This window comes from Aptenodytes patagonicus, chromosome 1, assembly GCF_965638725.1.
Source record: "Aptenodytes patagonicus chromosome 1, bAptPat1.pri.cur, whole genome shotgun sequence".
Classification (NCBI taxonomy): domain Eukaryota; kingdom Metazoa; phylum Chordata; class Aves; order Sphenisciformes; family Spheniscidae; genus Aptenodytes; species Aptenodytes patagonicus.
In genome coordinates, this window is record NC_134949.1 from 63743464 (window position 1) to 63759868 (window position 16405).

The 16405-nt window shown below is 36.8% G+C and overlaps 1 protein-coding gene across 3 annotated transcripts in view; it reads right to left on the reverse strand.

Annotated features, from left to right (window-relative positions):
* Positions 1 to 16405, reverse strand: part of MYBPC1 (myosin binding protein C1) — a 78599-nt gene that overhangs the window by 46609 nt on the left and 15585 nt on the right. For 2 of the 3 annotated variants that reach the window (XM_076339761.1, XM_076339750.1), the window contains exons 2-5: positions 10800 to 10832; positions 8037 to 8078; positions 1501 to 1536; positions 174 to 209 (exon numbers count right to left, since the gene is read on the reverse strand). In XM_076339761.1, coding sequence (XP_076195876.1) covers positions 174 to 209; positions 1501 to 1536; positions 8037 to 8078; positions 10800 to 10832 — 147 coding nt within the window. The remainder of the gene's footprint in view (positions 1 to 173; positions 210 to 1500; positions 1537 to 8036; positions 8079 to 10799; positions 10833 to 16405) is intronic. The other variant, XM_076339771.1, reaches the window with a different exon arrangement.

Here is a 16405-nt window from a genome sequence, read left to right on the forward strand (position 1 = left end):
AGCTGCTAGAAACCTATTTGCTCTGATACCTAAAAGCATTTCAACAGTTACAGATTGATACTGTATGAACAATTAAATTAAAATTAAATATAATCTTTAAGAAATAACTTATTAATAATAATTGTATTATGTAAAATTTGGATTGTTTCAACATGTTTTTCAGGAGGTCTCACCTGAATCTTTTCTTTCCGCTGGCTTAGACATCCCATCTGAAAGGGAAGAGCAATTTAGATGACACCAGCTCAGAGACCACAGCTTAACTGACCTCAGATCGTTGGGATTTCAAGAACATTGATTCTTCATGCAAGAAGATTAGCCTAGATATTTAGGACCATACCCATGAGGAACTATTTAATTACCAGAAAAAGGAAGTGAACAGCTGAGAAAAAAATTCAGAAATCTTTCCCTCTTTTCTCTAGAAAATCTAAATCTAAATTAGTTTAGTTTAATTCCCATTCAAGATCTCCTTTTTAGTAGTTCATATTTAGAAGGGTTCCGTGAAGCTGATGTTTTCTTCATGATTTGCACAGTTCCAGAAAACAGATGAATTTATGTTGTTCAATATTTATCTGAGGGGACAGTACTTTGAATCATTTAAATAGTCTATTTATTTATCTAGGTTGAGCAAAATAATGATAAACAGTTAAAATTAAATTTTAAGGGTTTGTGATTTAAAATGTTATTTATATATTTAGCTTTTACCAATGAGGTCCTCTGCTACTGTAAATCAGTGTACTGCTACTGACTTTACAGATAGCATTCAGCCCAAAGTTACTAATGCAAATTCTTTTGGGAGAAATCAAGAAAATGTGATCCTTTAGGCCAATGAAGATAATTAAGAGCATGTTTTTCATTTGACACACTACAAAGCGTTTTCTAGTGTTCAAAATCTCTGTTTCATTCACAGTCTATTTTTAAAAAACATATTAAGCAAGCAATGGAGAAATTTTGCCCATGTCACATCTATCATGATGGACCCCTGTGCTGTGGCTTTTCTTTTACTGCCAACAAACAAAGGCATTTTATCTGCCAGCTTGGCAGCAATGGCTTGGAGCAGTACGTTGAAACTAGCTTGTAGGTCATATGGCCTAAGGTGAGGTGATAGACAATTATGTGGATAAGCCTGTTTTGAAGTCGTAAGGCATCTGTTTTATTTGTAATTCTGGAATTTGCTCTCGAGACTAACCTTAAAAATGCACTCCGTGTTTGTTGATAGGAAAAGATAAGGGGAGTTGCTTTCAGAGCTGCTAACCGATATTTTACCTTCCAATGGCAGAAGTTCTACCAAAGACCTCAAGACAGGACTGGAAAGGAACTTATCTGGTATGAAGGTCTTGTACTTCTGAACAGAGATTAAATTAATGTAGGGCACTTCAAAAAACTTTTTCTCTAATTAGTATGTTTTGAGATTAGTCCAATGGTTTGGACTCTTTCTTCATTAATAGTCAAGAGAAGAATGCATACATACATACACACACAAAGCACTATCACAGTCCTAACCTGCTGGTGGAGTACTAACTGAAGTGTCATCTTCATCTGTGAAAAGAAATACAAATAAAAAAGTACATAAAGAAACTGAAAGCACAGACGATCATCTGCTTTAAAACAACATGTGAAAATGTAAAACCTGCAAAAGAAAGGGAAAGAAATCTTAATAGTCAGGAGCATTCACAATGGAAGCTTCAAACTGATGAAGAAAGCTTTGCGTAATTCAGTAGCTGAAATGGTAAACCTTAATGTTTCAAGCAAGTAAAAGAAAAATGAGATGTGGACTGTGATCTATTATTAAATCATGAGTTTATATGAAAGCTGCTGAGTGGTTCTGTTTGTTAGAGATGTAATCCACAGTAATCCACAAAAAAGCCACAATGAAATCAAGGTCAATCACATATCTGACCTGAGGAAGATGCCATTTCTCTGATGTCCGTGTCTGCAATTAAAATGTGCACCATATATGCATTCAGCGTCATTAAATCAAGGTATGCAACAGTTAAAAATAGTCCCCTGTATTTATACTTTGTAATTTCTTTATTAGAATATTAATTTAAAATGCAAGGAACAAACAACTCATTTTTTCCCATATTATAGGAGAAAAATTTAAAATAAGGACAGAACTATTATCATCACACTGGATTTTCCTTTTAATCACACTAAAAGTTGACCACCATCAGGTACTAAATCACTACAAGCAACTGTTATTCAGGTATTTTAAAATGTTTAGTCTCCTAGAGTACATTGAAGTATAAATTTATATAAATCAAAAGCCTGAAAAAATATGAAACTGGCATTAAACCTGAAATGCTGTAATCATGATTATTAGAAAACCGGAATAAGGTAAAGACTATCTTTACAAGTTTCCTACATCTCTTTGAATTTTAGATGTTGACTAGAAACCTCAGAGATATCAGTTTCTGATAAAAATATGCAAAAAGTCTTAGCGTCTTAAAAGCCTAAATGGTTAAAAAAAAAATAAAATTACCAATGTAGCATTTGAAAGGCTAGAATAAACAGATATGTTTAGGATTTAAACATATGTAATGTAAAGATAACGTCTTTTATATGGTATTAGGAAATCATCTGGAGAACATTTCAAAGTGGAGGAAAAGACAGTTCAACAAGAACAACTTTGGAAAAATATTAACCCATATTTTTAAAGAGGTTTGGGGTTTTTTTTTATTTTAGATTTGGGTTTCCAGAATCAAATTTTAACTCTGAAGTTATCCTTTGATTTTGACCTTAAAGTTATAATTTGTCTATATTTTCTCAAGGACAAATGTAATAGCTATGACAAAACCACATATAAAATATAGTTGCATTTTTGTAAATACTGGTCATATTAATTTTTTATGCTTGCTTAACCACTGAAGGCTAATTGAAAGTCTGTTAATAGAATTTAACCACTTAGCCGTAACATTTTACTCATTCCTTTTTATTGATTCATCAAACTTCTTTTTAAAAATCCCTTGGGAGGAGGATATCAGTTGTAAAAGGCAGGCCTACACATGAAGGATTAATGTGTTATCTTACAAAAATGATTTCTTATTCATAGCAAAAAAAAAAAAAGGATTCGTTTAGTGGAAGAGTTCTCACCACCTGCATCATCCAGTGGCATAAGCAGACATTGAAGTTGCTGATTTTCAGTGAAAGCACAGTAATGATAAAGTCATGTCAGGTGTTTTAACATATTGTGCTAGCAACTAAATGAACGCAAGGCTAAGTAATTCCACTGCAAATCTTTCTCCATATTTTGTAAAAGTATAAAGTGTACTTTCAGATCTTTTTGTCAATAATGTCACCATTGTGGTTGATAATGGCTTGAAGAGGTACAGAATATTCTCTTTGGCCGAAAAAAAAATTAAGATCAGTCAGCATAGAACATTTGATGTGATGCACCCTACATGATGATGTATGATAATCACATTATTAAAAGACTACTCTATTTGACTTCTATTTTCTTTAAACATTTGAAAAACTAAAATAACAAAAAGGTGTTACTAGTTTTGCAGAGGGATTGCAGGGTTTTCTCCAGGGTAATCTTCTTTCAAACAAAATGTTAACATCAAACAGAAACAAATCAAAACCCCCAAACATTTCAGAAGTATCAAAATGGAAGCTGTAAATGGAAGGACTATGAAAAGAATACATGCTAGTAGGATTGTTTTGACAAATGGGTAATTATCAATCCATCACTCCTTATATCTCAGGCTTCTAGGATGAAATGAACTGACTATTGAATAAATATGAAAAATGGTTCAACAGCTATAACCGATTTGCTTTCTGAGACGAACAATTGTTTATGTTACCAATAAATTCTATTTAAAGATAACAAAAATCCCCAAAATACCAGACCTGGTGATAAAACTATGATCATTTGTTCACTGTCCTTATCTTCTGCAAGTAAACTTTTAATGGAATATATTTAGCAATCTGTTGTATGACAAGAGCTAAGTATGAAGAAATCACTTCGTTCATTTGACAGTAGGTCAATAGGATGTATTACTCTACAGAGATTTTTGTTATTTGGCTTCTATTCATCTATGGCACATTTTCATCAACAAATACAATATTTATGTTTATTCCCTTGTATCTAAATGATTACATTAACTGAGGACCAGGCCTCTTGAAGTTCCCTCAGGAGTAGAGTCTTCTTGTAGGAGGAAAGAGCACTCCATATCTCAGAAGTAGCTGATATAGAACTTTTTTATACTCACAATCAGTGTAACCTCAGTATTAAAATTTCTGACTGCTGACACAGCAGGAGTGTAGAAAAATCTGTCAAAATATAAGTAATAACTACTGATTTATATATGAACCGCTGATATCAAGAATTTTAGACCTTCTGCTTTCCCTTGATTTGAAATCTACCACACAAAAATGGAAGCTGTTATTCTGCCATCAGTCGCATTGTTGATAAATTTAACGTTTTGCAGAAGAGGCAAAATCATATTAATCTATTATTTTACTTTTCTCTTTTTTAGCTGTTTAAAAGAAGGTTTGAAAGCCACGTGTCAATGTCAAAAGCCTGGTGCTACAGAACTGAACAGGGGAATTTTGGAATTTACTCCACTGGACTAGCATCTCAAACTTGATTTAATCAGCTAACAGAGCCGGTAAACTGATGATTAATCTTTCTTTGTGGTTGTTCCCTGCTCTCACTCACTGACGACCATGGGATCTGGCACGAGAGATATGGCAGGCATATGTAGGCAGGGTGGTGAACAGGGCAGAGACCCTGTTTTGCAGCTGCAGGTGATTTCAGAGTGCCTTAACATTTAATCTGTGCTACTGCACACTGGAGCAAGTGTTCAAGGCTAAGGCAGGAGGTGGGTAAACACCACAAAGAGTGAACTCTTGTCTGCATTGCACATTAATAAATACAGAGTAACTCAACCAACTGGCTGAATCATTTTGGTTTGTGCTGAAATTGCTGAGCGCAGTTTAACCCTTCTGAGACTGAGAGTTTAAAATCTAGTTGCCTTCAATTACCCACCTGATTTTCAAAGAGTATTCAGCAGTCCCATCGAGGGGACTTGGCACTTTGGAAATAGTAACTGAAGTATGTACATACAGCAATGGAAGTTTTAGTAGGGAGATGAATGGATAAGTGAAACCTGGAGAAATACAAGGATGAAACATGCAAACATTCTAGTAGGTGGTTGGATGGAACCTAGAGAAAAAGATATCAGTAAAACATGCAGAAATTTTAGTAGTTCTCTGAATGGCTGGATGGGACCTAAAAAAAGGAATGAGCAAATTGATATTAAAATTCAATTATTATTCCAGCAATTGGGAATACAATTATAACAATATTCAACATGTACGATAATGCTAAAATTAAAAACAAAGGCAGAAGAATGTAAATGGAATGAGTATGAAATAATGTAGTAAATTTGGTGGGATTTCTGCTGAGTCACTTTTTTCTCTGAAAATAAAATAGATGATCATATATATCCTGATTTTTTTTACTAAATTACTTCAGATAGTTTTGAAACTAGAAATGCTATAAAAGATTAATGTATGCAAGAAAATTTTATTTTTACTGCTCTGAGCTACTGATTTACAGCGAAATAACCACAAGGTAACAAAGAATTTATCACACTGTCCTCCATTTCTTAACTTTACAGTGAACATAAAGGGACATAAATATGTAATTTCACACAGACAATAACTACTAAAAAGAAATAGAATAGTAAAACAGACACACAGATAGGTATACTTTATCTTCCTAACTTCTGCTGTTAACTTTGTCTTGAGGTGAAAATTATGGACTACGTGGTTTACATGGACTACCAAGCTTTCTTTCCTAAATGCCAGGTTCCAGCACAGCCTGACTGTGCTGCAGAGAGGGGCTGTCCCAGGTTCCTACGGTGTGCTGTTTCTTGTAAATTACCAGCAAAGAGGCCACAACTGCTAACACACAGGTATTGTAGAATTGCTGTGGAATTCAGATATGAAATCTTTCCCATCTTATTCCCATTCAGGGAAGTACCCAACTCTGTTACTTCTGAAGCTACAGAAACAGTTTTATAAATAGCTCATACAAAAGCTAACCTCTAGCTCATTCTGTCCTCATTTCCTTGTTGAACCGCTCATTTTCTAGTGTAAATGATCGTGGACAGATTGGAAAAATGGAACCTTTGCCCATTTTGTGAATTATGCTCACCATTATAAAGATTTTCTTCTGGCAGACAAACATGAAGGAATCACTCTAAGAAAATATATTTTCCATTACTTGGTGATACTCTGCAACAAAACAGGAGCTGATAGGAACAATTATGCTATACCTAATTAAAAAAAAAATACTACCAAGTGTCTGGCAATGGCATCTACATTGCTTTGCAGAGGTGACAGTTTCACTGGAGCATGGCAGAAGGTCATTCTTTCTACATATTGGTATTCAGACTTTCACTGGAATTCTTACTGAGGCGGCTGCTGCCACCATGGACTGAAACTGGAAACACTTCCCATACTAGGATCTCAAACAATTTTTTTGGTAGCAAAATCCTCCTAGGCAGGGTAAGCACCAAGAAAGTATTTTTCCCCTTAGGAAGTACCCGTGTTCTTCGCTAAATTCAAAACAGAAACATAATAATGTATAAAAAGATAATAAAAGTATTCGATAAGATACCTACCATGTTTTCTTTTTTATTCAGTAAAATGCAGACTTGAAAGCAGTGGGGAAAACACCATTCATGTTCAGTTTGGGAACAAACATTTCTCTCATATCAAAATTAAAGCAAGCAGAACTAACTGCTGGAATAGCTTGAGGCAAGACCTTCATCTTTTTTCCTATCATTAGGCATGCAAATTATTCCTGAATTGTGTTTCCATTACCAAGATGACAGATTTGATTACTCACACGAAATTTTGTGTGTCAAAATAATTGCTCAATGCAAAGATAGCTGGCAAAATAACATGCACTGAATCCTGGTTCAGCATTTTTATTTTCAAAAGGGTACTTGAGTCACACACTCTCAGTGTTTATATTTTGTCTTTGCTGAGAAAAATAGCCATGCATGCCTTTGCCAAGTAAATCTACAAGTATCAAGTATGCATCCAGTCTGTCTAAAAGGCAAGATTTTGTCTGGAAGAGACCAAAAACCAGAATACATTTTCAAGCAAGCCATTTCTTGATTCGCCATGAAAAAACATAACCGTGCCAAATGAAAAGCAAGCATTACATCAGTTGCAAGTATATTTTGGTCTGGTTTAACCTTTTATCAGAATGAAGAAATAAAAAGATTATTCATTTCAAAATAAGTTGATGAGCTGTTTGAATTCTACTTTGGCAGGGAGTACAAAAAGGAGCAGAATTTGGCCCAGTTCCCTCAAAATGTATCTTCATAACCAGAAGAATTGCCAACAAAGCTGGAGTCTAATCTCAGCAGCACAAAAATATATATTAAAAATGGAGCTGATTTTTACATGCGTTGCTAGTGGAACAGTTATGTGTTTGTTCACAGCAGACAGTCCTCAAAGACATTTTTCAGAACTTGTAATGAGCTCAACTGCTGGGCTCCCAGTGAGGACAGAAAGACAAACGTGTGATTTCTTTTTTCAGATGAAAAAATCTATTGAACTTTGCTGAAAGGTAAAACATGCAATATCAAGTTTCTGTGGTAGAATAGAAACAGCTTAGAATGACAGTAGGAGATCGTCTGCTTTATTTAAAAGCTACCAATGTGCATAGTATCTGAGTTTTAGCAAGCTTGGTCAGTGTCAACATCCAGGCTCACTTAAACATGGCTTTCTGCTCATGCAAATCACTTGAAATCTGATCTATTAATTAAACAGTCTATATAAATACTGTTGCTAAAGTGTCAGTCTTGTTTGCAGAATTTTTGAAGATACTCATAAGTATCATCATTTCCTTGTGCTGGATAAGTCATGCAGAAAAAGGATCCAGGAAGCTTCACATCACACTTCTGAAATTTGGCACCAAAATTCTGAATTAAAGCTCAAGCAGTCCAGCATCAGAACAGCATTTAGGAATGTTGTCTTTACTGCCCATTTTTTAAATATGATTTCAGACTCACCTTTACCCTTTCCAGTTCCACCCTCCTGCGGTGTTTTTTGTTCTGTGTAGGAAGTACAAGTATAGTTTTGAGAGGATCTTAAAGTAAAAAGAAAAACTTACACAGCATTAAGAAATAGAGCAATATTCTAGGTTCTGCTAGCATTGAAAAACCAAAATTGAAAAATTATTTATATACGTGTATATGTAATATACAGTTGTAAACCCATAAAGCATTTTACAACTCTGTGCATATCAATGCATTTTCTATGTTTTGAACGAGTCATATAAGATTGATGTTCCTGTACTCAGTGGAAGAAAAATACTGTTTTTTTCAGAAGTAGCGATTGTTAGTCTCTTGTTCTTGGGCTTATTTACAAAAGCCTTTGAAATGAGTTACATATCTTTGTTAATTTGAATGGAATTGGATCAGACATGAGATACTGACAAATATTAATTGACAAATATAAAAAAATAATAATATCTCATTCAATTTGCACACAAGACCATTTAAAGACTTGTCAAATCATATGAATTGTGCTGTCTTCAAGGTGTAAACACTCAATATTTTATTGCCTGTGAACAATGACTTTCTGTGGCAAACTTACCTGTCAGCTGCCTGATAGAACATGGATTTGGATGAAGGTCAATGGACTAACATTGTCAAGACAGAGCTAAGATAACTTTTGTGCCATGGAGGACACATCTGCAAGAGCCAGTTGATGTGATTATCCTGATTTCTTGTTCACATGTGCATAGCCATGGTAACTATGAAAATAAAACTTGAAATTTGGAAGACAAGTCCATATTCTGGAAGCGTGACAGACTCCTAGACACTTCTGTCTGGATTCCCTAAATTTCCAAGCTCCAGTTGTCCAGTTGTCCATCTTGGCCAGATGGTCAAACCTGTTCCTTTTTAATGGGAATTTTGCTACAGTAACACTTTCCTTTCCCTCTAGGAACTGCGATTAGGAGAATTCACTGTTCTTGGCAGGTGGTAGCATGTCTAAATCCCATTTGAAAACCTCATCAGAGCTAAGTATACCAACGTGGTGGCTTCACATTGAGATCTAGAAGGAGGTCTTACAATGGCTTCCCAAAAATTTCCTTCTGTAGTTCAAGATGCTGATTATGTCCAATAAACTATTTATATGTTATAGCATTTGGGTTCTTGAAAAACCAACTTCCCTCTTTATGTGACAGCACTTGGTAATCCAAGATGACAGCGTCTTGAGTCAGGCAGAAGGAAGCTAGGAGAAGTGACTGGCACTTCCAGCTTAGAAATATCCCGGTTTGGTCTGTGCCTAACCATAAAGGCCTACTGACACCCTACTTGTTTTACAGAATAAGTATAGGTATGGGGAAAAGGAAGGGAGTTATAGGAGTCATTTCATATTTAATCATGTGTATTTAAATAGAAGTGAAGAAGATGTTATTTATTTGAAAATGTTAATAGATGTTTTTAATAAAATGCTTCAAAGATGTTATTCATTCTGTCTACAAAAAGCAGTTTCTCATTTCAGTTCTACTTAAAAGTTAAGATTGATGAAGAACATGAATTCAAGTACAAAGTATATCAGATAAGAACCTCTGAATATTTTGAAATTAATTACTTTAATATCAACTGTACAGATTTTATGGTTGAGTAAAATACAGCCATCATAAATGAAATATCAATTAACTTTCCTTACAAATATATGCAATATGAAAGAGTTCATCCTAACATAAAAATAATATATGGGTTATTTGAACATGAAACTCCTTGCGGCAAATGATACTACTACCGCCAGACTTTGTCATTTTTTAATGAAAGAGTGTATCATTTAAACAAAAATGTCTTGAATCAGCCTTGTAAAATGCCAGTTTGCAAGACTGTAAGTAAATGCAGGTTTAACACCTGGAGTGTATTTATTCTGTTTGGTATTGCTGTTCAGGTAGCTATACAGAGAATAAAACTCACCAAATGGTTAAATTAGACATCCATAATGTATATATGTATTAACCAGCATCTGAGAATATAACTCAAGTTACTCAATGCAAATCAAACCCACAAGGCAAAGGCTTGCCTACCTTTCCAGCTCCCACTAAAGAAAATGTAGCAGCTTTGCACAGAGCTTCAGCTTTACCTGAAGCCCTAGTCCTTATGAATGAGTTTCATCTCACCTAACTTTAGCTTCCTGGAAGTTGTTCACCCACTCCAATCTAGACAACCAGACTCCTCAGAGCAATTGCCTATACATAGACATCCAGTGACATTTTGGATAGGTTATCCAGGAAATGCCCATTGGATGAGCATCTATGACCCAGGATCTGCTCCATTGGTTATAGGTGGAGCACTGTTGAACAATTTAGACAAGATACCTAATCCTCAGACGGCTAAAATTAGGTGAAATGAATCCCATGCTTGATTCTGTCAACCTTGCTCACGTGTACCTTCGAGGAAAAATGAAAGGGAATATTTTGGTAAATAGACGCTGTTTAGCATTAAAGAAGACAGCATAATTTAGCTACAGAATTTAAGCAGTCATCATTTTCCTGTATCCTGAAGGACATTTGCATCATTACGCAAACAACAAGTCTCTCGCAAACAAAAATTGAGTCTGAAAAATCAACATTCAGGCAAAGCAAAGTGAGAATATCTTATTCGACAGGATTTCTTACTTTTCTTACTGTCCTCTCACTTTCAAAGGGACAATGAACACAATTCATATTATGGCTATGCAGTATCTAGTCTCATGCAACTGCTGTTAGTGTTACAGTGCAAATTAGCATTTTCTACACTAACCTGGAGGTGGTGGTGCACTTTCAGTTTCAGTCTCTGAAAAATGAGGAAAGAAGACAGGTATTGAGGTTCAAGTAAAAGCAAATATTTTTCACACATTTGGTATATGCTTCTTGAATTTGGACACATTTTGAGTTCATTTAATATTTTAATGCAGTTCTCAAGGTTTTTTTGCTTTTACACATGCAACACATGGCATCTTCAGAGTGACATGGTCCAAGGCCTAAAGCTTATGCTCTGTGAAGAGGGGGTACTGAACTTGTTCAGTCTGTAGAGATATAATACTCACAGAATCAGAGAATCATTTAGGTTGGAAAAGACCTTTGAGATCATCAAGTCCAACCGTTAGCCTAGCACTGCCAAGTCCACCACTAATCCATGTCCCTAAGCACCACATCTATACATCTTTTAAATGCCTCCAGGGATAGTGACTCAACCACTTCCCTGGGCAGCCTGTTCCAATGCTTGATAACCGTTTCAGTGAAGAAATTTTTCCTAATATCCAATCTAAACCTCCCCTGGTGCAACTTGAGGCCATTTCCTCTTGTGCTATCACTTGTTACTTGGGAGAAGAGACCAACACCCACCTCGCTACAACCTCCTTTCAGGTAGTTGTAGAGCACAATAAGGTCTCTCCCTGACACGCAGGTCATCTACCTGCATGTATTCATATTAATTTATATAGGTGGGCCCCAATACATTTTGGGACCTTTTGGCAATTCCAGTTTAGGACAGTTCTGGAATATCATGGAATCCAAGTTGAATTTCAAGTTTGGGTTTGAATTGTTTAAGTCAATTGGTCTTGAACCTATGCTTAAATGTATAACTTACCACATCAATATGCTTCTGTCAGATGATATCCTATGTTTAAGCAAACTTTCCATCAACTGGAATAGTATCTGATATGACTTTAATCGTGAAGTGTAATGGATCCATTAATTGAGGAGGATCATGCACAGAGAATCCAGAGACCTTTATCTCATTTTCACTACACCATTAGATCTAGAGTTCAGTGTTCAGTGCAAGCAGAAAGTAAAAAAATCAGCTTGGCTGCAATGCGTAGGACCTACAGTATGTTTGTTTTTTCTTTCTTTCAGTCATGGTTTTTAATCTAAATCACTTCCCCTTCAGATGTGTGATACAGAAACCAGGCTTTTTATCCTGTTTAAATGTTATCCTTTTGGGATGACATGTTCTCTGATCTGAAAACATAAGAACAAATTAACTAGATAAAATTTATTTTTAAAATATTAAAGGAAGCTTATTTTCAACCTGTAAAAGCCTTAGGACTCTAGACTGGTTGAAAATATCAATATTTATTGGAGATAGTGCATTGACTTATAGTTCAACTACTTGCAACAAGCAAAGATTTAAAAGGTTGAAATCCTTAACTGTAACAGTAGATGGCTCTTACTAACCTTTGTCATGTTATGGGCATTAACCTTTGGGACTTCGTCTCAGGTCATATTCAGGAAATAAAGTTTCAATTTCTGTCACACAGAAATGCTGGTAAGCCTATTCCTTTGCACTCAGGTCTAAATATAACTAAAACATACTTCTCATTCTTAATAAATCCATTTAATGTTTAAAAGGGAGGAATACTTTTAGTACAAATATAATTTTAAGCTGAGTGTGTGAATTTGATATGGTTTAGGAACTTCCAGCCACATAGGCAGATGCTATAGCAAATCTTTGTAGAGGGTTCAAAGAGAATCCCTCACTACAGGGAAAGAGCTCAGTGCTGTACGTTCTGGTCACAGCACCCATCACACGGAATAAAAGGGACAATGTATATTAACGGCCAACAGACACAGAGTCTGATAATAATAAAACAGCTTTACTTAGGTTCATAGCAATTTATTTTTTCTGGTGTAATTACTAACATACTAAGTTTTGCTTTGTGGCCTAAGAAAATAGGAAAATTTTTCATATGAAAATATGAAAATTTCACGACAAAAAGTACGTCTTGGAACATATCCCCTTTACTACCATCACATTTCTCACTGCTTCCACAGAGAATAAAATAACATCTCTGTGGCATGGAAGTCTATTTCTTGCATGGAAAAGTAATAGCAGAAAATTATTGACTGTATACCTGTCTTTTTGAAATTTAATAGCTAGAAACAGGGAGTATTCTTACAAACAATGAATTAGAAAATTCTCCCTAGCTCACCAGCAAGAGCCACAAATTTATAAACAAAATATCTCACCAAACTAAGCACTTTCCAGGCTCAGATGAAAGGGTTATGAGCCTTTTGAGGGACTTGCCTTGAGTTTTTCTTTTATTTTGAAAGGTATTTCATGGCTTCATCACACAGTGGTGTTGGTCAGAAAACACACAAATTTGCATTTCTGTCTTACCTAGCAGTAGGCACAGATGTTAGCCAAAATCTACAGCACAGACCAGACCTGAAACACTATTATTATAGTCTAAACTTCATCTCATACATGCAGACATACAAGGGGATATTCAAAACATGAGCAATGTCATGGGCAACCTACTCTAGTTGACCCTGTTCCTAGCAGGGAGGTTGGACTAGACAATCTGCAGAGGTCCTTTCCAACCTCAGCTATTCTGCAATTCTGTGATGGGATGATGATGGAAGCCAGACCAAGAAGTCGGTGGTTTCTTTCCTAAACCATAATTCAAGGCTGTTTGGGCTATTGCTAGGAAAACTGAGGCAAGAACTAAGCTCAGGGGAGAGACCTGCAGTATGGTGTGAGAGGAAAAAAGGAAGGGGGAGAGTTCCAGGCACTGGGGGTGGCAGAGACATGGGAGATACTTCAACATAATCTTGTGGCCATGTGCGACCCCTTTCATGGTCATGCTTGGCTTACAGTTCCATTCCTGAGGACAGCCAGGAAAAAACCCATTAATAGCACCGAGTAGTTTCCACCTCCCCAAAGAATGATAGCCCTCTCTGGCTGACCTCTGCAACAGGCTTGTCAGCCAGGAAAGGGCTCTGTGCACTCAACCAGCAGCTTACGGTTGTGCTCCTTCCCTAGGAGGCATGCTCACTGGAGTCCCCAGATGCCATTCCTGATAGCCCCATTGCCTAATATGGTGCTCTGTCGAGGCATTGTCAGGGGGGCTGGCGGTGGAGAAAGTGTTGCCTCCAGCTTGCACTCCTTGGCCCCCTTGGGAGAAGAAATGTTCTTCACTGGGTTGTAACGATGCTTCTTTTGCTAACGATGCTACAGGGGAAAGAGGCTGTTGAAGGTCCAGTTACCACGGGATTGATACCATAATGTCAACTGGGCCTTCTACTAAGCAACTAAAGTTAACTTCTGCCTCACAGTTTCTAAGACAAAAGGTAATGGTCTCTTCCTTGCAGTTCTTTATTTAAGCAGCCAAGAATGTTGCATTTCAGTGGGTTGTGTCATGCTAAACACAGACCTTGGGTTATTCATTGGTTGTGAAACATGTAAAGCAGCTGGCTATATATAATTCTACAGCAAGAAAAGGAATTAACTTAGCAGTCCTTTCTACATGGCTACTCAGAAAAGATAGTATATTAAGAAGTGTAGTTAGCAAATAAAGTGAAAGCACAACTGTCACTTAGATAACATCTCCAGAAATGCTTTCATGCCTCAGCCATGTCATGAGATGCATTCAGAATCCAGTTTGACATAGGATATGAGCACTTAGAGCCAAGACATTTTTATTTGTGATTTATAATTATACATGCACACATACACTCTTGAAAATCAGCAGGAGATGCAATTTGACCCATTACCAACAATTTTCCATCACTGTCCCACATTTACTATGTTCAGTTTTTCAGATAATATAAGACTTAAAACCTCTTGCTATGCATATAGATAACTAAGCTTTAAAAAGTTCCATGAGATTACCCATGTGCTAAAGTTATGGAAATGCTTAAGAACCATGTTAAATTGGGACCATCATTATTTAACATTTCAATTCCATTTTAGGTCTGGCTGCACTGACATCCGACCTGCAATAACCACAAGAAGCTTTGGCAGGGAACTGGCAGGGTCCTTATGTGTAGTGGCCAGTTTTGAAGGGCTCTAAATTCCCACTTCTACTGGCTTCTGTGACAGCAACAAGCATAGAAACTCCCTGACATCATATATATTACTTTTCACATTGGAGTGTAAACATAACAAGGCATGCTGACAGTTTTAAAACAGTCTCCAGGTCCTACTCTACTAATGTGCTGGGAGCAAAGTATTCTGGAGACTTGCAGTTCAGACCATTCGAGAACTACAGGTTATCACCAGGCATACTGGGAGAGAGGTTTGGCTGGATAACCCTTCTCATCTTGCGACTCAGTACTCATGACCAGGTTTGTTTTGGGTAGGCTTAGGAACTCTCAGTGATATTGGAAAATGAATAGTGTTTTGTTTTTGTTTTTTTTTTCCTTAGGTGAAGGAAATGACCTTGATCATTAAATCAGGGCTTGCACAAAGTCTAAAGATAGCATTTCACCATCACCGGGCTGGAACATTAACAAGAGGGAGGAGGAAAGTCTCCTGCACTAATTTCTCCCTGCAGTTAGATATAGGTTGGTTACAAACCAGCAAAGACTCTGGTCTGAACAGCCAAGGGATTCAGGATCTCACCCAGTCCGACCAGAGGGCTTACTCCCATTTGCCTGAAAGGGAAACCAGGACTATAGCTGCATCATCATGGATACAGGTATGATATCTGTCTGTGTAACAGCAGCATATTAAAGTGACTTTCATATGTCAAAGAGCACGAGGATGGTCACTTAATGCTTTTTGTCACAAAGACCTGTCAACTTGTGTCAAATTTAAGTAGGTGGATTAAGGTTGCGGACATAGCCTCAAGGGATCAGACAAATATAACTATTACGTAGGCATTCCTAAAGTGCTGACTCTGCTAGTCAGACAAAAATAGACAAAATGCTAGTTTGGGGAGAGAGCACGGCTCACCCCAGTCCTTGTGCAGTTGTCGAGTGTAAGGACTGTCCCCTGTGCGTGGCCCCTATAAGACACGAGAACTGCCGTTGTGCATATGGCTTTCTCCTGGGGTAGGTGCTCCACTGAAATAGGTGGACAGGGAAGGCCCAAGGTTGTGGAACAGTTGCTTGACAGACCTCATGTCCAGATCATCAGCAGAGAAAAGCAGTAAAGCTTCTTCCTTTCAGTATTACTTACATTCCCTGCAAAAAAAGTGTTCTGAAGAAAAGAAATGGCTCAAAATGGTTTTTGAGGCCAGTACAGAGTCACAGTGGCATCAGTGATGTGATTAAAAGCCATAGCCTCATCTTTTGGAAGACAAGAGCTTGCTCAACAAACTATAGAGATTACCAGAGCATGACGAGCATTTCACTGGGAAACAATACTGTTAGCAGACCCCAAATTAAATGAGCTGGGAAACAGAGGGCTTGATTCAAAGTCATTTGTAATCAATAAAAGCGCTCTTAATGCATTCCATTGGACTTAAATTGAAGTAAATACTATTCTTATCAATAAAGAGTGGAATACTCAGCATTCTGCAAAACCTGAGCACAGTCATGCAGACAGGGTCTGTCCGCTGCCTCATGAGTCTCAGTTCTCCACTGAGAAATAATCTGATTTGCGTGTAACTTCCGCAGACAGTTCCCAATCTGAGTGGAAGC